The following is a 24,055-nucleotide window of genomic DNA, read 5'->3' as shown; positions in this document are numbered from 1 at the left end:
GGACTGTTTATGCATAAAGACTAGGGAGATTTATAAAAGCTAACAGGACTGGGATGCAAATGGGAATGTTTATCACTGTGATAAAATACTAAATGAGTGTGTGATAAACTATGCAAAGATAATGCAATCTGTATGGTTTATCAGATACAGTTGTCGATCTAAAGTTTGTCCAACACTAATGCCAATTGAATTTTGCAGAAGCTACCCACATTTGCTTGTTCCATTTACAGAGAAAAAAAATTGGAGGTAATAATGAGTACACGTGGCAAGACTTCTGATTAACAGGAGAGCTAATGTAGTCTTCATATGTGGTAGTGAAAGCTTTACAGTTCCTTTCCTAAAGTATATGGTTCATAAGAGGTATTTCAAAATTTTGAAATGTATGCTCTCATCATATAATGTTACTATCACCATATGTAACTAATGAACTTCAGTTTTTTACATTCATGTGCATTACAAGCAATTTAAAGATAGATGTGTTCTAACTTAAGTCCCATAAAATAAACGTTATAAACCCAAGCTCTGTAATTAAAGCTGTGCTATTAAAATTCTTGACAAGTGATTTCTAACAAAATCAGTCAGTTGGGATGGAAACAAGTTTTTTAATTGATCTCTATTAATTTAAAATACGATTGTAATATTCCTGATGCAAAACAACAATACTGAAAGTAAAACTTCACAGTTTTGCATCTTTTGGTTTTGCTTTTTGTTTCCCCAGCCAATGTATTGTCATCTAACTGACCAAAAATTCCATGTCATTCACCTAACCTTCTTCATCAGCATTTCTTCTCCAATTCATTTAACATTCAGAATATCCATCTGGTTGTGGGACCAAACTTGCAAATACCTGTGAATGTCCAGTACATGTTCATATGTTACACATGTGCATACACATTGACAGGACTGGGCTCCAGCTAGACTGGCTGTTAATAAGAGCAGATGTTGAAGGACTGTGTGAATACAATGATAACAAAGTTCTTTCACCATTAGTGAGGACAGCAATACAGAAATCAAATCGTTCATCCTGAATTTTTCTTTTCCTAAAATTGTTCTTTTCCTAAATTACAGCAGAGATCCAAAGGCCAAATACACTACATCTCACTGAGCTACACCTACACCATCTGAAATAGTTCATGCTTGTTTTAACTGTTACAAAAAACTCAGTGTCCTCATCATTTCTTGGAGATCCTTTTTGGCTTTACAGACTATCCCAGATTTAGTGTCCTGGTCCTTTCTCTACCGATAATGAACTTAGAAGATATGGAAAAATTGAAATACAGTCATTGTCTTTGCAGAGTCAGCATACATTTGGAATGTATGGGGGTGGTTCAGGTTTTTTATTTATATTACTATAAAACAACCCATATTTAAAATCTAATTTTCAGACTGGTAACTACTTTTCATATATGTATATTTAAATAGCTGAAGGTGATTAATATTAAAATAAATCCTAAAAGTGTTGGAAAATATTATTGTAGTACTTTTAGTGATGACAACATATTTCCTACTTAACAATGTGGACCTTATAAATGCTTGAGTTTCCTGTCAGTTAAAGTAATCAATAAAATAAAGTAATTTTGTGAGTCTTACAGACTTTATGCCTGTCTTCTCAGGCCTGTCTCTTTCTTTATTAAAACGTTGGGTTCACTGAGAAACTGGTGGCAGGCTGAGGGCTGTAATGCTGTCCTTCACCAGGGTGCCATGAGGCTGTCTGAGCAGCACGCTGTCCTGCTCCAGTGAAGGTTTTACAGCTGAATGCAAAGAGAGCAAAAGCGTTCCACAGAGAAGCTAATGCAGTTATAAGGACCAATAACAAATCCAATGAACAGTTAAATATATAGATAATCGGGCTAAATTCAGTGATGTTGCTCATATGGATAAGCTTTCACCAGCCTGAGGTCTAACATAAAAGCTAAAGATAGGAAAACAGATGCCAGTATTTTAACAGGAAAATTACCTCTTGTTTCCTTTAAGAGTTATGTCAAAATATTCAGTTTTGTTGTTATTATGGAGATATATATTGCATGACCATAACTGTTTTCCATGTAGTAATTGTAATTTATATAAACACTTTTATCCATTTGTTCTGTGCTGTGGAATTTGATTTTTTTTACTTTTTTTGCATTCATTCCCTCATTAGACACTGAAAGAGTTTTATCAGGTAAGGAATTATTTCACTGCATTTTTTTTTTAGCAATGAAGTAGTTGTAAAATATCATAGATAATTGGGTATAAGGTTGTGGTTCTTTTCGTGCTGACTTACTGTATTTTAGGACATTTTATGTATCTTAATACTTACTAAAGTATGACATGCTTTTTTTTTTCCCCAGGAAATCCAGAGCTGTACTGTAGATCTAGGTATTACATCAGACAGCTCTAATCACCCCGACAACAAGAATAAGAATCGATACATAAACATTGTTGCTTGTAAGTAAATGCATCACTTGGTGTTTTGTTTAAGAAATAATTATAGGGAAGTATAGATTTATATGTTACTAGAGGGAAAAAAATACCTCTACACTGAAAGCTCTGGCTACTGTTCAGCAAATTGCTTGGAGAGGAATAGCATGAGATTTCACATCTCTTCAAGTTAGTCCTCTGGCATTCTGCTGCTTTGATGAGCATGTGTTAGCAAGACATATTTGTGTCTTCTGTGATGACCCAAAGGGAGTTGGGAGATTTCATTGTAATGCCATTATAAAGCCAAAGAAGCTGTGTTTTGATTGCCAAAATTAATCCATCTTTGATCTGGAATAATGACGATTTATCCTCTCTAGGAACTTCACAATCCCTGGATATATTTACTGTCATATATAAATATAAATGTACTGGTTTTATGTTGTATTGTGCCCCGCCACAATGAAATAGATCAGCTTCATTAGCCAGGACACATGTTTTCCCATTGCGTCGCCCTTCTTCACTATCCCAGATTTTTCTTTTCTGAAACACATCTATTCAGTTTTGTTAATCTCTCTTTGCAGCTATTGCCTCTGGGCTCTTGATCATTTTGGTGGCTTAATATATTTTTCTTAACTCGCTATAGTATTTCAACTTTGTTCTGATAACAAGAAGCTCTAAATTAAATATATGTTCAGCATTCAGCGTCACTAGAGCTTAATAGAAAAAGAGACAGAATCAGCCCATCTGGCAGAGTGTAATGTAATGTAAACCAGCAGCAAGAAATCCCATTCCACCTGGCTGAAGATACCTCTAGAGGGATGGAAAGTCAGGGATTTTCCTCTGCCACTCTGTGTTTGTACCTGATTGTACAAAAGGTGCCAACCCAGCGGCTTTTTTGTCAAAGGGCAGTGCGTGAGCAGCTTAGGGCTGCTCAAGTAGCCAGCATTGCCCTGTGCAACTGAATCAAGCCTCTAGTCCTTATAATCAGTGCAGCCTACAGAAAGCTTCGGCTCTCCCTGAGGTAGCCACTGCTGAGGCTCTTCAGCTGACCAGCTTCTCCAAGGTCCCATTGCTCTCCAGTCTCCGCTCTTTAACTTGGAATTAATGTGCCTAAACACTGGTGCCTACTGTCATTTGAGACATCCCACTGTGCAGGCTTGGCAGTCATGACACAGGACTTACGGAAGACCAGTGCCCCTTCACAAGCAGCAGCTGGAGGCCGTAGGGGAACATGTCACAGTACCTAAAATGACCCCAGGTGCTGCTGTTCAGGCATCTAAATTCTGAATCCCTTGAATCCTTGGATTCCTTAGTTTATTTTTCTGCCAACCAGAATTTTGAATCTGATTCATACCTAAGCACAGGATGTTTGCATATGTGATTGTCACTGTATTAGTCTTATGTATTGTAAAAATCCATTTCAGTATTTTTTAAAAAGATTTCTTATAGGAAGAATATAATTCTTGCAGAAAACTATGCTTATTTTCTCCCTTGTTTTACTACAGATGATCATACTAGGGTTAAATTAGCACAGCTTGCAGAAAAGGATGGAAAACTGACTGATTACATTAATGCCAACTATGTTGATGTAAGTGCCTTTTTCTATCTGCCAGCCTACTCATCTGTCAGCCTTTTCTGTAAAAACTGATGTATGGAGGTGAATAGACTTAATTAAAAAAAAGTATCACAATATTACAGTTTTTATTAAAAAAAGCTTTAATGATCTAAGTTAAGCCTACAAAGTTAAAGCACAGGTAAAACTCCAATTCTTTCTTGAATCCATCTTGATATTGTAGCAGCTGCAGCTTAGTGAAGAGCTTCATGAAACAAAAAAATGTTCTGTCACATCTGAGTCATTTTAGAAGCATTTTGCATCTGAATGTTTGTTCTTTTATACATTTTTGGTAAGTGGTTAATTCTTCTGTCTGAGATAATCTCATGAGAGGAAGATGCCATTTGGCTGAGAGCCTCACCGAGGTACCATTTATTCCATTTTTGTTACCTAGTAATTTACATGTGAATGATCTTGATTCATTTTTTAAACCACTATCATAACAGATGTCTCATAATCACTATCATGTCAACATTCTGCCAGAGCACGGGCACTTGAACATATATCCTATTTGTTGGAATGATAAACATTGACATGACAGTTGCAGTCATATGTCATCCGGTACCACAGGGTTTCTGCGATTTGGATAGTTATAAATTCAAAAGTACTTAAAAGCTTTTGAGATTCTTTAAAAATAGATACATAAAATGTCATGTACTCCTCCCAGCCTCCTTTTGCTCACGGACTTTGGTTTGACAAGTGTCATTTGTTATATTTCAATTTAGGGCTACAACAAGCCAAAAGCCTACATTGCAGCTCAAGGGCCACTAAAATCGACAGCGGAAGATTTCTGGAGAATGATATGGGAACATAACGTAGAAGTTATTGTGATGATAACTAATCTCGTGGAGAAAGGAAGGGTATGAGTACCTTTGTCTATTATTTATTTCTCTGATGTTGATAGATCTACCTCTAGCAGACTCTTTTCTCTCTTTTAAAAATCTGTTTTAGGCATTTATTGAGCAAAAAGCAACAGTTTGTAGTAGTTGCTTGTACGAGGATTGGCTATAGAAGTATAAAGTTGAGGATTTGTAGTAGGAAACTAAAGAAAACATTTAAACTCGATTGTCAACAACATCTTGAAAATACCATGTTCTAACTACAAAAAAATTGTCTTATACTGAAAAAAAGACTTCTTGTATTTATTTAGGAGTGGCCAGACTCTGGATCTTGTGCCACATTCTGCTAGGAATCTGCTCTCCGTCATTCTCTTTCTCGGGGATGCCTTAGACCCTGGAAAGGAGAAGGCCATAGTTCGGGTGAATCTTTCTGGATATTCACTGGCTGCTCCCTGTTAACATCTCGTGGGACCCACAGTTCCTTTCCTACTACGTGACTAGATACACGTTTGTCCAGTGAGACAAAATGAGGTCAAACCCCATCACAGGATGTGTATTTCTCTGGTTATGTGATGGGGGTATGCATGTACCCTCGGGTCACATGAGGAGACATTGCATCACACTTGCCACATACTGGCAGCAATGCCTAAAATGCATGTAAGTCTTGTCATATGACCTATTAAGCATCTGTCAGATGATACAGACACAGCAAATGCAGACGAGGGCTGCACTGGGAATACCACTTCACTTGTAATACCATGCTATAAACATGTACTCTTCTAGTACTCCTAGAGAAGGCTATATGGCTACACAACCAAAAAGCTGGACATCACAGATCTCTACTGTATATTCTGGCCACACACAAGCTCACTCTTACCCTCGCTGATCAGATATAAGTATACTCTGCCCATGCTATGAACCAACCAAAAGCCACAGACGAGTCTACTGACTTGAATGTATTCCTATTTTTCTTATAGATTATCTGTTATTTTCTTTAGATTATAGAGTGCCTATAGGATGGCAAGTTCCACAATATTTGAGCCCTTTAACTCTGATAGTATGATTTAAACCTCTCTTTTTTGTTGTATTCCAAATAAAGAGCATCTTTGCACAGCCATCTCTCTTTACAGCATAAAATACACATTATTTGTTCTCTTATGCTGAAGATCATGTCTATTACAAACTGGGTTTATTGAGAGTCCCTGTATGTTTTTGTGGTTGACTGTGCTCTTAAATTTGAACATTTCAGCTTGCTAGTTGGACATTTTGTTTTCTTTCTCTTTTTCTCTGTTTTTCATTCGCTTTCTAACAGAGAAAATGTGACCAGTACTGGCCTGCTGAAGGTAGTGAAGAATATGGGAACTTCTTGGTTACTCAGAAGAGTGTTCATGTACTTGCCTATTACACTGTGAGGAATTTTACTCTCAGAAACACCAAGATCAAAAAGGTTTGTGGCAGCCTGAAAACATAGTTTCGGCAAAAGGGAGTGTTAAAAGTTGCTCAGAATACTTTTCAAGGCAGTTGGCAGCTCTTTTCTGTTGTGTAGGTAAAGCTGAATCCTGTAGGTCTCTGCCAGCCAAGATGCTCATCAACTTCAGAGTTAATTTGACCAGATCAACAAATTGAGAAGATACTGGCCTGTAGTACTGGTGTGATGTAGGACCATCAGGGAAAAGGCTGTGATGACACTGGAGAGTTGATTTGGGCTTTTCCTGCCTGGTGAGCAGGAGGATACATTTTCAGAAAGAGAGCAACTAGTAGAAAACGTGGTATGAATTAAATCATCCACCTCAGCTATCAATTTTCCTTTTTAAGGACTGAATTTTTACCCCCCTGCAAAACAGGTGAATCCACACCTTGTTTTATTGTAATCAGAACCAGCATGCTCTCAGCTCAGCAGTGTGACATCGGCTACTTTGAGGGGCATTCTGAAAGCTTAATTTATTTCAGCCACCTAAATGTTAGACATCTAGTCTCTCGGCCTCCCTGTACAATTAATGGCTAAAGTACAACCCTTACTGTCAAGTAATTTATTCTGCCTGTTTTAGGAACCAATCTTTGAATGAGATGACCTGCTCTCTGAAGGTATCCCTGCCTCTGAGTTGCCATTGAGGGAGGGAGCTTAGAAAAGCAGCCTACACAAGGCTACTTCCCTTGTAGATCACTAAAGCTGAGTGAGGTGAATCCTACCTTTTCTGTCCACCCAGCAGAGGAGCAAAGTGGCAGAAATAGCTGGTGACTCTTAAGAGCGACTGTAATTTGTTATCCCTCCAGCGCTCTTAGCCTTTCTCTGTGGCTTTCTAAGGGACAGTGCCAGGTCATTTTTCCATTCAGAGGGCAAGCTGGTGGGACAGAAGCACTGGCCCTTCCTCTTCTCTTTGAAAGCTGGAATATTCAGACCTAGGTGGCATGCTGTTAACTAAATAGGGACAGTACTAATTCAAGAACTATCAGGTACAGAAATAAAATTATGAAGAGTTGCCATTCAGATGTGGGCTGGTTACATATGGAATTATTTTTCTGTTGCAGGGTTCCCAGAAAGGGAGGTCTAGTGGACGTATAGTAACCCAGTACCATTATACCCAGTGGCCTGACATGGGTGTTCCAGAATACACGCTGCCCGTGCTCACCTTCGTGCGGAAGGCATCACATGCCAAGCGCCACGCTGTCGGGCCTGTTGTGGTTCATTGCAGGTGTGGTTTCTACCGCCGTAAGGTTCACTCCGCTTTTGTTTTGCAGAAAAAAGAATTTTTCAGTGGTGGGTTAAGCAAAATTTCACTCTCCCATTTAACAATTCCTGATGGAATAAGATTAATTTCTTAGCTGATATCTCTATCCTTGGTAAGGCCAACTAATCAACTGTCTGTGCCACTTCTATAAATCTCCGTAAACAAGATGCTGCTGCTCTGCACTATGTTCTTTTTTTTGCAAAAATGCCTTTCTTTCTACTTTTTTGCACATTTCCATACTACTCTCTTGATTGCTATGATTTTACCAGATACATAAGTAGCAATAATTGTTTCAGTAATTGTTTCACTTCTGCAAATACATCATTAGGATGGTTTTGGCTCATGCTTTCTTTGGTGCAGGGATACTCTGTAATCCTAAGAGGAGCTCTGTCCACAAAAGAAGACTCACTCTATTCCTGGCTGAACTACAACTCTGCTGTTTTTAACATTACTCTGCGCTCTAGCAGTCATTTGCAATGGAGGAGCATTCTGGGGAACGGTTTGAGGTCTGCATGTGCCACAGTGTGCAGGCAGGTGTTCTGTCAGCGCTCACTAAAACTGGGCAGCTCAGGAAAAATTGGTTAAAAAGGGCTTGTAGGGCCTGGAATGACTTCACAATGCCCGTGAAGGACCGGGTTATTGTAAAATATATAAGCAGGTTCTGGTTTTCCACTGTAGTACCTCACCTTTGATGGAACATTTGGAAAGAGAACCTCCTCATGAATTCTGTCCTTCTGGAGCTGACTCTGGGGAAGCCAACAGGTAAAGTCGCCTCACAAATGCTGCAAATGAAGATATTTTATTTCTGGGATGATCTAATCTGACTGAAATCTGTTTTTAGCTTGGAAAATGAAAATTCCACATTTTGGTTGTTCTGCTGCTATCTACATCCTGCCTGTTCTTGGGAAGTTCAAAATAAGAGCTTCCCCAAAATGCCAAGTCTGAGATCTATGCCAGCAGGCTGAGAGATCAGCAATACATTATAAGTAAATTAAATTGAGTTTTTAAAAAGTGAACGGTGGTAAGTTGTGTGGCTTCAGTCAGACCTCTCCATTGGGTCATAGGTATAACTCACCTCTGTCTGTAGGCAGCTTTATTCAGCTGTTAGTTCACCTGTCCCCATGCACTATGGAATTTCAAAGGAGTCATCTCATGTTAGAAATGTAACTTTTATTTATCTTTACAGGCTATATGGAGGACACAGATGACAAACTTCATGAAAATTTTTTTAGCTACTTTTACATTTTGGTACTTTTCATGTTTTCTCTTTCATAACAAGTACAGATGGTGCCTGGTAATCTTTATACATTTTTGTGTCTAATAGTGTGTTAATAACCTGGACCTTTCAGTTTTATATCACGTTTATTTAGACAGTTTATTACAGCAGTCTGAGCTCACACTACCCATGCTTTGTGCCACCTCTGTGGAAGAAATGAGATGACTGAATTAGCATGTGCAGACTGAGCTTGGATCTGCCTGTAAGGGACCGTGCAGACCCAGCACAGTGTTGCTGCCAAGTTACATGTACCAATACACATAACATTTCCTCATAAGTAATTCCCATATATGACTAGATAACAAAAAATGACCTCTTGACCGTGTACTCCCTACCCAGATATTTTATGAAAGAAAAAGTTGGGTTTTAATCTTAGGATACAGCTGTTTTTATGCTAGATGAGTCGGAGTTCATAACAGGAGTGAGTTGATTAACCCTTTCTTCTGCATCTTCCCTTTTTAAGAAGGGTTTCAAGCATTGCTTGCCGTCTTAGCTGTATCTGAAGAGCACTAAGCTTTTTCTTTTGCAGATGTACCTTCAGCAGCTCTGCCACTTCCTGGGGTTTTCCTCAGTCCAGTATCTGTGAAATCTCCTATAGCTGTAATGGGTGGCATAATGCAACTTCCCCTTTAAAGTGATGTCCGTTTCAACATAGAAGAACTTGAGCACATTAACTGTGCCCAAATGCTGACATATGCCACCCTTTCTAGGTATACTTGACAGAGTATCCTAAGGAGTATCAGAAGCCTGAAAATTGCAGACCTGCAGGAAACCCCTTCGTTCTATTTCAATTGATACGTTAAAAATCGTTTGAGAAAATGTCCTTTAGATCTATTCTTGCACAGAGAAAAAGATGAGTTGAAAAGATTTTTCTTCATTGCCAGCCTTGACGTTTTAGTAAAGTATATCATATAATAAAACGATTTTTAGAGGAAAATCTTCCCTACGTGTCAGTTTTTTGAAAAAGCTATGCATAAGAAACAGTTCTTTTCATTATTGTTTTACTTCAGGCTCAAGACTCTTTTTTTGTTTCGTAGTGCTGGTGTTGGAAGGACAGGTACATACATAGTGTTAGACAGCATGCTGCAGCAAATTCAGCATGAAGGGACAGTCAACATATTTGGATTCTTAAAACACATACGTACCCAAAGGAACTACTTGGTGCAGACTGAGGTAAGAATTAAATATATACAGCGAGAGACTATTACAGACTATTTCTATTTGCAGGAGGAGAGATGATACAGTCCTCTTTTTGGCACCGCCAGAGAGATTGGCAACCAGTCACCAGACTGGACTTTCTCTCTTGCTTCTCTTGTTTTCGTAGAGACATCCTTCCAGGCTCGCTTAGAGCAATGCACTAGAAATTACCTATTTATGGGCTCTTGTCTGTTTATTAGGGAGGACTCAGAAGAGGGCAAGTCTGTACAAATCATGCTTCCCGCAGTAGCACTTTCTTGGCAGGGCATGCATTTTTGTCATAGATTTTTTTAAGGAAACACCATTGTCAGATGTTCAGACCTTCACTGAACCTGATCAAACAGTTGATATCAGGCAATAAAAAGTAGGAAAAGAAGCTGTTTCAGACAGAAGGTTATCTATAGCAGCTTTAACCTGAAGATTATATATAGAATAGTGAAAGACCAGAAGAAAACAATAAGGACAACAGCAGGGCGTTTGAAAGTCTACTTCAGGTTTCAAGAACAGGTGGTTAGATTTCCCAGTGCCTTTCAACAGAAAAAAAGGTAATCAACAACAGCATGGGCACTTGTTCCAAAGGATGTGAGAGAGAAAATAAAGGATAGCGGTAGGAACTGGGAGTGATCACTTTATTGCAAGAAAGGCAGGGAAAGTCGCATAACAAGCTGACTTGAAAATTTGACTCAAGGCTATGCTTGCATTTTTAACTCTGTTCTGTGAACATGAGATACCACAGGTGGTGGGGATTTGGTATCATGTAATATATACATTGCATGTGTAGTTCAATTGTGCTTGTAAATGTTTACTGTCACTGCGGAGGGACAGCCTTCACTCTAGAGGATCGCTTTTGAGAAAACTCCCCTACAGCGGCACACTGTGAAGAAATACTGACTGTGTCAGAAGTGGCAGCTTAGCCAAAGGTGTCCAGGGGAATCTGAAAATAATTAGAGCTCGGATGTTTGGTTTTATTTTCCTAGGAGCAATACATCTTCATTCACGATGCATTGGTTGAAGCGATACTCAGTAAAGAAACAGAAGTCCTTGAGACTCACATTCATGCCTATGTTAATGCTCTCTTGATACCTGGACCAACAGGAAAGACCAGACTGGAGAAACAATTCAAGGTGAGCTCTCTGAGATAGTAACACGAAAAGCTTCAGGCTTGCAAGCCTGAATAACTTAAAAGTAGGTATCATCTCAACACAACTTTCATTGGCTTTCTCTATCTAAAATTTAACTGCTGAGCCCAAATTCAGAGCAATTTAACAAATGCATGCAGTTAGTTGGAACAAAAGAATTATTTGCATACTCTTAAACAAGGAATTTAAAAAAAAAAAAACCACAAGCATGAGAAATAGGCCAGTAAGTAGATTTTGGAAAATCTAACTACGTGCCTTTGCACGAAGATCCCAAAGGTAAAACAACAGTCTGGAAAGATGTCATTCTGGAAAAAATGTCGTGAGCTATATTGATCAATCAACATACTCCCCTCAGTGCACAGCACTGGCTAGAAGACAGACTTCACCTCAGCAGGTGATAAGTGAACACTTCTTTGGTGCTTGTGGATGTGGAGAGCAGTGTGTACGTGCACAGGACTTTCAGTCACCCAGAGAAAGAGCAGAGCCAGCCGGATAACAGCCCAGAATCTATGAGAGAAACAGCTTGTTGACTCATGGGGAGAATGGGAAGTCTAGCTTGCTCACTGGGTCATTTAGAGAGGAAACACAGAAAATCCTACCTTTTCAAATGAATTCGAATCCAGAGAGGTAAATCACACTTAAATGTTTTCCAGATTATGTGGCAAAACAGACTTTGCTGTCTGGAAATGGATTATTAGAACCTTTCTCTCTAAGGATTTTAATTCTAAGGAGGACTGCATGGGATAATGTATATTCTTTCCACAATTAGCTGTTGGATCATAACTAAAAAACTTAAGCAGATAAGTCTGTAGATAATGTCAGTACATAATGAGGCTATGAAAAATATTAATGTATTTATTTTCTGAAGTATTTTGGTCACATAGGCACAGTACTTAGTAGTTCTTCAAGATAATGAACAATACAGAACAACAGAGTAGGAACAACATACTAAAGGATTTCACAGTTTGCTGCTGTCCTGGCTTGAATGATCCGACTCTGTTGCACTGTTTTTTCCTAGGGAAAAGTAGGGACTCTTATCTCAGCTGTGATGGGCTTGGAGAAATAAGCATCCCACCTTTCCTACACAGATGAAAGAATAAAACACATAATATATACAAACAGAGTGTGTAAATATATATAAACACAGAGTGTGCAGTGCAAATTGCAGGAGCCATGTAGAGCTCCGATTGCAAGAGTTTAAATATTACCAAAAAAGGGACGTCTCATTCAATTTCATTTTCCTTTGCAAGCTAAAATTATTAGAATAAGAACAAAAATGCGGAGCCTTGTTTTACTGAAGAACTGTTTTAGATGAAAAAAAAATTGTGGTCTAATTCACTTTGATGGAACTTCCCTGGTTTGTTATCTGTTTTTCCAAAGCAGGCAGCTTCTGAAAGCTACACATGTCCAGCCCAAAACATCACAGAAAAGTCTTCTGAATTCTTTTGAACATTCTGATTTTTTCCTAGGGATTGATTTTACCTAGGTTGATTTTACTAGCAATCAAAAAAATCCCTAAAAACTAGGAAAAACCTGCTTTCCAAACTTACTTCATGCCTAAGCAGTATATATACAGCATTGTGGTTTATATACGTATATAGAATCATAGAATCATTAAGGTTGGAAAAGACCTCTAAGATCATTGAGTCCAACCATCAACCCAACACCACCATGCCCACTAAACCATGTCCCTAAGCGCCTCATCCACACGTCTTCTAAATACTTCCAGGGATGGGGACTCAACCACTTCCCTGGGCAGCCTGTTCCAATGTTTCACCACTCTTTCAGTAAAGACATTTTTCCTCACATCCAATCTAAACCTCCCCTGGCGCAACTTGAGGCCATTTCCTCTCGTCCTATCGCTAGTTACTTGGGAGAAGAGACCAACACCCACCTCGCTACAACCTCCTGTCAGGTAGTTGTAGAGAGCGATGAGGTCTCCCCTCAGCCTCCTCTTCTCCAGACTAAACAACCCCAGTTCCCTCAGCTGCTCCTCATCAGACTTGTTCTCCAGACCCCTCACCAGCCTCGTTGCCCTTCTCTGGACACACTCCAGCACCTCAACGTCCTTCTTGTAGTGAGGGGCCCAAAACTGAACACAGTATTCGAGCCTGTGCGGCCTCACCAGTGCCGAGTACAGGGGCACGATCACTTCCCTACTCCTGCTGGCCACACTATTTCGGATACAGGCCAGGATGCCATTGGCCTTCTTGGCCGCCTGGGCACGCTGCCGGCTCATGTTCAGCCGGCTGTCGACCAGCACCCCCAGGTCCTTTTCTGCTGAGCAGCTTTCCAGCCACTCTTCCCCAAGCCTGTAGCGCTGCATGGGGTTGTTGTGGCCGAAGTGCAGGACCCAGCACTTGGCCTTGTTGAATCTCATACAGTTGGCCTCGGCCCATCGATCCAGCCTGTATATACTCGTTCCTTCTCTTACTCTTGTCTATTTGAATTGTATTAGTTGAAACAAGTAAGTCAATGAGACCCCCCCAAGATCAGTCCTATTTTCCTCTCAAGATTTGGAGAGAAAATCAGGAAGCTCATAACTGGGATATCTAGAGATGCCTCACATCAGGAGCTATACTGTCTGTATAACAATGCAGATTTTTCTGCACAGACATTTACTGTTTTCCAAAACTATTTAAAGTTACATGAACAGCTGTGTTGTTTCATTACAAATGGAAGTGACACCAGGATGGCAACAAGCACTGTGGCGCTAGATATGGAACAACATGAAGTGGCATTTCCTTCAAAGACATGCTTATTGATCTAGGGCTCAAGAATCATGTGAACTGATAGAACAGTGAAGAAAAAAGATTCTGATGACTTGCTAGGTAGTTTAGCCAGATAGTTAGATACCTACAGTTAAGAGAGACAGCTAACCTGCAATACGTGCACCCTTCTGTTTAATGCAGCTAATGAAGGAATGTACAGTTACCTGATTTTTTTTAACTTCATTGTTTCAGTTACTGAGCCAGTCTAACACGCAGCAGTGTGATTATTCAACTGCACTCAAACAGTGTAACAGAGAAAAGAACCGAACTTCATCCATCATTCCTGGTAAGCTTGCTCAAATCGGCTTCTCTGGGTGGCAAAATGTTTATGAACTGTGTGTCAAACCTTTAATCTTTCCTCAGCAAGAGCTGAAGACATCTGCATTGGTGTGGAGCAATGTTCCGTAAAGTACTTTTAGTGAAGAAATGATTTAAGTACTACACATAGGAAAAAAAAATAGGTGGCTGGATAACACTTTATCCTGATCAATGGAGCTTAGTGTTATCATTACTATGAGATATGTGAGATAATTGCTATGATATATGAGTCATTGCAACATACGTACTAGTTCATGACTTTTTTTTACAGTGGAAAGGTCTAGAGTGGGTATCTCATCACTGTCTGGTGAAGGGACAGACTACATCAATGCTTCCTATATTATGGTAAGTCAGTTAACTGTATTGGTGAAAAGCAATGTCCCATTGTATAGCTGTTTTCAGAGCTGCCGTGTGTCTGAGTTAGGGTGGCACAGTCCTGATTTTGAAAGCTCCTTTCTTCTATTACTCTGCCTGAAAGAGTTTCTTCCCCGGGGAAGCATTATTACTGTTATTACTGGTTTTAAGTTTGGTTAAGCGCATTGCATTTTAACAATCTGTAGAACCAGAAATCCCACCATAGTTGTAAAAACTGGTAAAGCTAAACGTCACCTGTGGAAGGGTCTTTTGAAATGAACTAAAAGTGTTAACTAACAGGTGAGTTTTTAATGGCTGTACTGTGGTTTGCCTTCCTACCTGCTCATCTTACAGAGCTTTTGCAACTGGCATAGCCCAAGGCACCATAGCTCATCAGCTTTCCATTATCTTTTTGTTCCCTGGGTTTTCTTCAACTCTTTTCCCCTTCATTAGCTGAGAGGGAGGAGTAAATGCTTCCTGGACATTCAGGAAAGAGATGGGAAAGCTCCCTGCAGTGCTGTGTATGCATGATACTTCATCAGGTGCATTAGTTCAAAGGAACTCTCTTTTGTGGTAAGAAGTTGGTCTGGGACAGCTGTACAAATTAAGAGACCGCTTGGGATTTTTGCAGATTTTTCAAGTATTCTTTTATTTGTTTCAGATTGCCAGCTCCTCTGGAATTCTGGCTAATGTAGAACAATTAGCATGTGTGTACAAGTTAATGTATTTTCATTCTGAGTCGGCTGTTCAAGTCTCCACTGATTTCTTTTGTCTTTTTTTTTTTGATCAAATTTTTTTAAGTTTTAAAAATTATTTCAGTGTAATTGATTTTATTCTTTTCGTCTGGAAAATACTGCAATGGAAGTTTTATATTCTTCTAATATTTGCAGGAAGCCAAAGGAGGCACAAGTCTGCAATTTATTTTCGAGGCTCTGGGTCTGTCCACTACAAGCTTCCTTTAAATGTTAGTAGTTGGGCATCAGTTCTGAGTCTGTTGATTTTGTTTTGCAGGGTTATTATCAAAGTAATGAATTCATTATTACCCAGCATCCCTTACTACACACTATCAAGGATTTCTGGAGAATGATATGGGACCATAATGCCCAGTTAATAGTCATGCTTCCTGATAGCCAGAATATGGTGAGTTTTGTGGCTGATTGTTACGGGTTTATGTATGAATTTTATTAGTATTACCATTTTGAAATATGCAGGACATGAGACAATATCTTGGAATTTGCAAAAAACAATTAAAAATTAATAATACTGTACTGAGTGTAAAATCCCCAAATCATCTAGAGGAAATCTGGAGATCCTTGTCTGGGCAGATTGCAACTAGCATGAGAAAGTATGGAATCATTCCTGTATAGTTTATAAAAAGAGCCAAACAGCAGAAGTGACCGTTATGCAAGGTTAGTTTTCGCTCCAGGACTTTTACTTCAGTTGTAATATGGCTTCTTCAGCCATTGTTAGGTAAGGGGAGAAGTAGGAGGTTGTTCCTCTTGCTCATCTCCTAAAGTTACGAACAAATGTTTAGCAGGGATTTGTCTGACTCTAAACAGCAAAGGAAGCTCACGTGTTCATCCTGCATGTGTAATTTAATAACAAATGAATGTGTTTTTCATTTACTAGAAATGCAGGAACATCTGAGAGCTTTTAGGTTGGTACTCAGAGAAATCTTGAGGTGTGAGAGGGTATCATGTTTGGTAATGAGTTTGGAGGAAAGCCATGCAAATGCTTTGGAGAGTCTTGCATGACTGGAAAAACATGTACAACCAAGCCAATGTTTGTTTTTTATTTCTCATCAAATGTTTTACGAATGTTACTCTTCCTATAAAACAGATGGATTTTTAAGTCAGCCCTTGTAATAAGGGAGGTTGTTTTGCCAGGAGGTGCTAGTTCATTATGATCCCAGTAAGAAAGACACTCAGACTCTGTAAAGTATCATTTAAAATGCTATTTATTAAGGCTAACACTATAAAGGAGAGGGTAGTATAGATAATCTTACATCCCATCACATAGATGCTGGGAACCCCGAGCTGTGCAGCACTGAACGGTTCTCTGATCAAGGTACATCATGCCATGCAGCTCCCATCCATGGAAGGGTTACCCCCATTTTGGTCGTCCGAACTATTACAGGATTTTTCTTAAAAGAAAACAACTCTGTTCATCATTTCTGCTGTCAAACAGAAAGGATGTTCTCGTGAGAACTTCTTGCTGCACTTTTAGATAATCCCAAGGCCACGCAAGTGGCGTAATCATCGGTACAGAGTGGGAGCTGCCTGCAGGCTCCTACATTACAATCCACCAGCTAAATTTATCCTGTGGCCATGGGCTACGGGCAGCACAACACAGCCTGAAGGCCAGGCTGGACGTGTGGCACAGCGCAGCACAGCACATGTTGACTGTTAGGTGGGTCGCTGTCTCCACAGGGTACAGTGGTCTTCTGGCCAGGATCACTACAGAGGTGTCTGAAAACCACCACTTGTGATTTTTGCAATCCCACTCAAATTTTGATTTGTCAGTTTAAATCTAGCTGGCTGCATTGATTACATACGTGACACATTATTTATTATGTTGGATTAAGTTTTATTTTAAGAGCTCAACATTACTTACTTCTATGGCTTCTTTTTTTTTCCTGGAGGCTGAAGATGAATTTGTATACTGGCCAAACAAAGATGAGCCTATAAACTGTGAGAGTTTCAAAGTTACTATGATCGCTGAAGAACACAAGTGTCTGTCTAACGAGGAGAAGCTCATAATCCAAGACTTTATTTTAGAAGCTACACAGGTAACACTGTCACAAACATGTAACTCGGGACTTGATTTGTTATAGGTAATGCCTACATTTTGTTACATTTTCTATCATAAATGAGTGATAAAATTTCATGCCCTTGAAACACCCAGGGAGGGAATAACCTCTATAAGTAATGTGGTGACAGGGGGAACAGGGTAGTCCAACCTCCGCAGCAGTGGGATTCTGTATCTGGAGGCTGGAGCCGAACTGGAACAGGGTGAAGGATAAAAATAAAGACAGTCAATCTTTTACCAAATTGATCTATGTTTTTTTCACTCTTTTAAGGATGACTATGTACTTGAAGTGAGGCATTTTCAGTGTCCAAAATGGCCAAATCCTGATAGTCCTATTAGTAAAACTTTTGAACTGATCAGCATCATCAAAGAGGAAACTTCCAACCGCGATGGACCCATGATTGTACATGACGAGTAAGAACTGCAACTTTCAGTTTGTTTTGATGTTTCTCTGTAGAACCATCCCTCCATCTCATTTAGAATGAAAGCCGCTGAAACAAGGCACAAAGTCTGCACCTAACAATAGTGCTGCTGCTTCTGTTTCAGCTGCATTGAGAAACATTTTTATTTTATCACACTTCAATGTTTTCTCTTCAGTTCTATCATTTTGATACTCCAGATGATTGTCGAGTAGGGCACTGGAGAGGAAATCAATCAGGGCTTCATTGTCTATTATTGAAAGAAGTAAGACCATTTAGATGAGGCACCTTACCCTTCTCCAGCTGTTTAATAATGGCCAAAAATATGGAAATGTTGAAATACTGAAGGACCTGAGGCCTTCAGGACTTGGTTAGTAGAGGATTGTAGGGAAGTAACTCTAAGACTGGCTTTTAAAGACTCTCCAGAAGTTGTAGCCAGGTGCTGTGAAGGTTGTGTTAAGGCACTGCTGGGTGGGCCTATTTCAGAAAGTGTAAAGATCACATGACAGAAGTTCATCGTAGCAGTTTACCCTGGATTTTGTATTTTCTCCAGCTGTAGAAACTTGATACAGTTTCTAGAGACTTTTTTTTGTGTTTTGTTGGGTTTTTTTTTACTTTACAAAGGCATGGAGGGGTGACAGCAGGCACTTTCTGCGCATTAACAACACTGATGCATCAACTGGAAAATGAGAACTCGGTGGATGTTTACCAGGTAGCGAAGATGATAAATTTGATGAGGCCTGGAGTCTTTACAGACATTGTAAGTAATAAGCAAAATGTGTGCATATTTTTTTCCTATGTGTGGTATTATTAGCATGCTTAGATCTTAGGGCAACATTACCGAACCATTGGCATCTTAGTTTCTGCGTGAGTTAATCAAAACTGTCTTCCAAAGGTGCTGTAGTGGACCTGCTGCTTATTCCAAAACAAAGTATTTCCCGTGAAAACCTGTTATGTGGTTATCAAGTGGTCATATTCAAAATGTGCAGAGCTGCCACCATCATCATAAGATCTGCACTATGTCATGTGAATGAAGGTTTTAATTCAGCAGGAGTAAATTTCTACTCCAAGTAGACCCTGAAGTAGTTACCCTAGTTTGCCATTTCAGGATGGACTTTGATCTTTTATGCTCTGTTGAATGGTCACCTGACACCGCTGCCACTGTGCTTACAGAAAGAAAACATGAAAAGTGTAACAAATAAGAATTACTTACTAAGTCAGTGTCATACAAATGAAAATTCATCACAGAAGTGAAAAACTGCGAACCTTGCCCCTTTGGTCATACCACTACCAATCTGACTGCTGTAGAGCTACAATGGATGTTATAAGGAGAACGCTTTAAGAGTGAAACGTTAGGGTTAGCATCATCACATTTTTGACAGCAAAAACAGGACATGACACAGGATTCACAGATGTGTCCACCCCTTGCCCTGCCCAGCTAGCCCAGACTGAGGTGCCTGGCAGAAAATGCAGTGAAGATGGGAACCCTTCCTACCTCAGCAGCACCATTAGGACCTTCACTCCTCTTGCCCCGGGAGCCTCCAGCAAATACCTGGGCCCTTTATCTCAGATTTCCAGTTTCCCATCCTGCTACTGCAGATTTTCAAATTCGTTGCTCTTTCTACCCCGTATCTCTTAGCGCAACCTAATAGTCCAGACCCCAAACCCCCCTCTATTTAGTCTGTCTTACTGCTCCCCACTCCTTCCATCACAGAAATTCTTTACCCTCATATATCCATCCTAGAACCCAAAATATTCCTCTGCCCTTTCAGAGCATCCACTGTTACCTGGTGCAGCACAGCCTTCGCTGTGCCTGCGCTCCCGAGATGCTGCCCTGCACAGCGCACCCAGCTGTTTTCCCCTTCCCAGCCCACACTGCGCTCCAGCTGGCTTCTGGCACTCCCCATTTCCCACTGCACCCAACTGAGACACCCCACCCCGCTTCCCCTAGGCAGTGGCCTCCTCAGTGACTCTTCCCACAAAGTCTCGTCTCTCTTCCTGCACTTGGCAGGGTCTTCAAAAACATAAACAGTAACTGCAAGTACCAAACAAAAAATTAAAAAAATCTGCCTAGATAGAATTTGGAGGGCAAAAAATGAGAACATATTCAAGGGGAAAAAAAAGCCGACAGACAAATAGTAGCCCTAATCCTGACCCCATTCAATCAATGGGAACTTTGCAATTGGCTTTAACAAGGATCAGATTTAGCACATAATATTTCTTAAAAAAATACAGTTTTCTCCCCCACCTCTACTGTGTTCCTTAATGTTGTGCTTTATATTGCGCACAGGGGGAGCCACTAGTCAGAAAATGAATAAAGCTGCTAACACAATAGATTGTGGAACACGGTACCTTAACAGACTGACGCATCAGCTGTTAATTAATTTTGAGTAACAGTGTTACAAGATAATCTAGTGTTATTATTTCTGACAACACACTGACTATATCCTCTTTTCTTCTCCAGGAACAGTACCAGTTTCTGTACAAAGCTATTCTCAGCCTTGTCAGCACAAGGCAAGAAGAAAACCCTTCAGCATCTATGGACAGTAACGGCTCAGCTTTACCCGATGGAAATGCGGCTGAAAGTTTAGAATCTTTAGTTTAATTAACACATCAGATTAAACACACACATACCTACATCACACCAGTCACACCTGGAGTTTACCATTAATATTTTCAGTTTTATACTTTGGGGGGGGGAGATCTGTCCAGTCACTATATATATAATCAGATCCCAACCGTTGCTCAGTCATTTCTGTTACATATGACTTCACCGCGGAACTTTTATCATTAACAATGTGTGCCTTTTCTTGAAAGATTTCTTGTAATACGTTGTTACGTCTGGACTAACTTGATTGACTTTTACAGTGTTTCTAAGAATTGAATTGTGGTATGTTTTTTCAGTATTAGTTTTTGGCTTTGCTTTTAACTTAAAACTATCATATTTATAGGTGTTAGGAGATTCTCAGTTACAAACATGTCATGGGTTTAGTATTTGATTTATCTGCTGTATTTATAACAATTTACATTTGCTAGAAATATAACTTTTAATATAGTAGAATGTAAATAAAATACTGTTCTCCATAACGTTCAACATTTTAAGACTTCAATTAGACATTTAGAATAGTAATCTGATACTTACTGTAAATACTGCTACTTCTGTAGTGATTCCATGGACCAAATTTATATTTATAATTGTAGATTTTTATATTTTACTACGGAGTCAGTTTTCTAGTTCTGTGTAATTGCCTTGTTAAAATGATGTAGTCCAGTATGTTTTTATTTTAACAAAGTCTTCTGATATATAATTGTGCATCTTAAGCAATTAACCTTCATATAGCTGCATGTGATTTTAACTTTTTGTGGGAAATGAAATAGAAATCATTTGTTTTGAAATGAGAAGTTTTTATGAGATTTAACACCTGTACTTGGCATTGTTAAATTGTTTTTACCTATGGCGTTGCAAAAATAAATATAAATATTCCAGTCTGTGCTTAGCGGTCTACCACATACAGTGAACGCTCTTCACTGTCGTATGAGAGAGCTTTTACTTACAGGAATAAGGACTCAAGGCTGACCTGGAGATGGCTGCTCTTCCTGTGGAATCTGCGAGTTCAGAAGGCAGTTTTACATTTTGTTATTTAATCTCTGCTCCACTTCCACCCATACCCATAGTGTCCACGTCGGCTCCTGGTTTAGCCTCTCCCAGTCTGGTCACCCACAGGCTAACAGGCTGTCCCAGGCCTCCAGATTGCCTTAGTTGCCCCCTTGCAAGACTTCTCCATGCTGGCTTTGCTTCAGATCATTCATTCAGCTGCTGAGCTCTTTGCTGCCTCCTTTGGCAAAGCAAAAGCCGAACTCTGGGAAGCAGTAAAGCAAGTAATCGCTGCAAGAACAAAAGCAAAATGTTTCAACTTGGCCACTCAATTATTTTCTGTAACCTTCTGAACTGGCAAGAAAAGATACTGATTGTACTGAAGGTTGCAGCACTGAGGAGGGTGGAGGAGCCTGGAGCAGAACAGATCTTTGTTTAAAACTAACACAGGCCGTGAGAGTAACTATTTTCTCACTTTCGTACATTCAGTTGCTGTGTAGAAATATTGAGAGCAGAGATACAGTTCTGGACCAGAACGCCAAAGAAACTAATGGACAGTATCTTAGATGAAAAATAAGGATGGGAGAAGGTGGACCTGATGTGGACTTGGAGATTTTAGTCGACTGATGTCCTGAGGCAAGGGTGTGTGAGGGATCTCAGAGTGTCAGCAGATAGATCTAGACCCCTTCAGCAGTGTGGGATTGAGGATAGGTGGAGCTGCAACAAAGCCAAAACAAATTTAGGCTTAGAGGAATCTAAGCAGCGGAAACTAAAAAATCCTCGTACTGATGATACACGAAATGAGTGTGAAGGTGCTAAACCAGGAGACAGAATGCACAAGAATGACAGAATAGCTAGCAGTAAAGCAGACTTTTTCCTGCTCTTGCCCTCTTTAAAAAAAAAAAAAATTGTATAGACAAAATAATCAAAACAATATAATGTATAGTTTGTTTTGTAAAACTGTGTTAACATGTTAATGTGCTTGAATTCTCTTTTACACTTCACCACTTATCTTTATAACCACAGTAATGCAGTCCCAGGCATTATGGAGTGCCTGAATCCATGGGACTTGGGGCCCCAGGGGTTTCCCCTTCCCTGTCCACCGGAGCTGAATGCAGGATGATTCTCCTGTCTCAGCCCAATTCTCCTTTGCAGGTCCGGCCAGGGACCATGCAGGGCACATGTTCCACACAGGGAGATACACAGGCGCGCGTGAACGCACGCTAGAGAGAGTGGTAGAAACAGGATTCCTCACACACAATATAGGACTAGGATTTAAAAAGAAGGCAGGACAGAGGGCAGTGATCAGGCACAGGGCGCAGACGGGCAAGGGTACTGCCCAGCAGCCTGCTTGCATGCACACATCCCCTTTTACCCCTCTTCTCTCCATTTTCCCTTGCTTATTCTTCCCCTGTCCACCTTGATCCCTCTGTTTCTCCAGCCTGGTCTCCCTGTCTTTTCACAGATAAACAACCTAATTACCTAATTACCTTTTCTTCATGGGCCCCAGTTTTGTTGCATCCATACCCAAATGTGAAACTTATGATGCTGCCACTTAGATCATCTCAGCTGTACATGGTATTATCAACACCTTGGTGTTTCTGGCCTCGCAAGCTTTTCTTTCCCAAAGGTCTCCACCAGGGTTTGGCCTTCCCTCACATAACTCCCCATGAACCGCCTGTGAAACGCAGCCGGACTTCGTGGCACTCCTCGTGACATCCGTCAGCTGCTCACTCTTGCTCTCTTCAGCAGTTTCCCCTCTCGTGGCCAGCAGTTTCTCAGGATCTGTGCAGGTAGCTCAGCCTCGGGCCAGAGGTGCAGCCGTGTGCCTGCAGATACTAGTGCTTGCCACTTTAGTTCACGGCCATAACTAGTTCATCGAATAATTCAGAAATGAGGGAACCTACTTTTCTCAGCCAAGACATCTTTATTCAGGTTTTACACTTTTTTTTTTCCCTGTGCTCCTTGTCATACCTGCACATTGGCTAATTCTGAAGTCTGGGAAGAACGGGACCGAGATAGGGCTTCTAAGTGCAAGTGAACTTACAACGTATCCCTAGCCAAGTTAAACACCTTTGAAAAATAGGATCTAGATTTTTTTCTTATTATGCTTGTGTTATTTTGGGGGTGATAAGAGTTACAAATGTACAGAATGGGCTCACTGTCCCAAACAATGCACATTTTTGTAACACTGTTGAATTGCGTATAGACTTTCTTCACAGCTTTCAGCACAAAGTTGGCGTACACAAAGGTGTGTAATGATTGCTCTTTGAGGAAGAGAGTATCTTCTTGTTCCAGGTGGCCTGGGGGTTCCTTACTACCTCTAAAGCCCTCAGGTTGACTGACACCCTCCGCTTGCACATCTAGGCTAACGAGGACAGTGACATTATATCATTCCCCCCTTTCATTCCAAAAATACAGACACAATTTTTCCTTTCTTAATCTCTAGGGGTGCCCATACAAGAGAGGTTAATTGTGAGCTTATGGCCATTTGCAAACCATATTCCATAATCTTCTTACCGTATACTTCTGCTCCTCACCACGCTAGCACACAACGTAAGAAACTGTAACGCTCATGTGCTACTTCTCCGGCCTTTT

At 40.2% G+C, this 24,055-nt stretch overlaps 1 protein-coding gene across 7 annotated transcripts in view; it reads left to right on the top strand.

The window, feature by feature from the left end:
- PTPRZ1 (protein tyrosine phosphatase receptor type Z1) overlaps positions 1-21,351 on the top strand; it is a 146,872-nt gene extending 125,521 nt beyond the window's left edge. For 2 of the 7 annotated variants that reach the window (XM_076330105.1, XM_076330077.1), the window contains exons 16-31: positions 2,141-2,161; positions 2,331-2,427; positions 3,906-3,988; positions 4,738-4,872; positions 6,164-6,298; positions 7,381-7,544; positions 8,259-8,342; positions 9,894-10,029; positions 11,031-11,177; positions 14,156-14,249; positions 14,553-14,626; positions 15,647-15,775; positions 17,277-17,423; positions 17,715-17,857; positions 18,487-18,622; positions 20,327-21,351. In XM_076330105.1, coding sequence (XP_076186220.1) covers positions 2,141-2,161; positions 2,331-2,427; positions 3,906-3,988; positions 4,738-4,872; positions 6,164-6,298; positions 7,381-7,544; positions 8,259-8,342; positions 9,894-10,029; positions 11,031-11,177; positions 14,156-14,249; positions 14,553-14,626; positions 15,647-15,775; positions 17,277-17,423; positions 17,715-17,857; positions 18,487-18,622; positions 20,327-20,467 — 1,866 coding nt within the window. In that variant the 3' untranslated portion in view covers positions 20,468-21,351. The remainder of the gene's footprint in view (positions 1-2,140; positions 2,162-2,330; positions 2,428-3,905; positions 3,989-4,737; positions 4,873-6,163; positions 6,299-7,380; positions 7,545-8,258; positions 8,343-9,893; positions 10,030-11,030; positions 11,178-14,155; positions 14,250-14,552; positions 14,627-15,646; positions 15,776-17,276; positions 17,424-17,714; positions 17,858-18,486; positions 18,623-20,326) is intronic. The other 5 variants (XM_076330121.1, XM_076330095.1, XM_076330130.1 and 2 more) reach the window with 3 other exon arrangements.
- The last annotated feature ends 2,704 nt before the right edge of the window (positions 21,352-24,055 follow it).

The sequence above is a fragment of the Aptenodytes patagonicus genome, chromosome 1 (genome assembly GCF_965638725.1).
Source record: "Aptenodytes patagonicus chromosome 1, bAptPat1.pri.cur, whole genome shotgun sequence".
NCBI classification, from domain to species: domain Eukaryota; kingdom Metazoa; phylum Chordata; class Aves; order Sphenisciformes; family Spheniscidae; genus Aptenodytes; species Aptenodytes patagonicus.
Note: the sequence above shows the minus strand (reverse complement) of the source record. Positions and strands in the feature narration are given on the sequence as shown.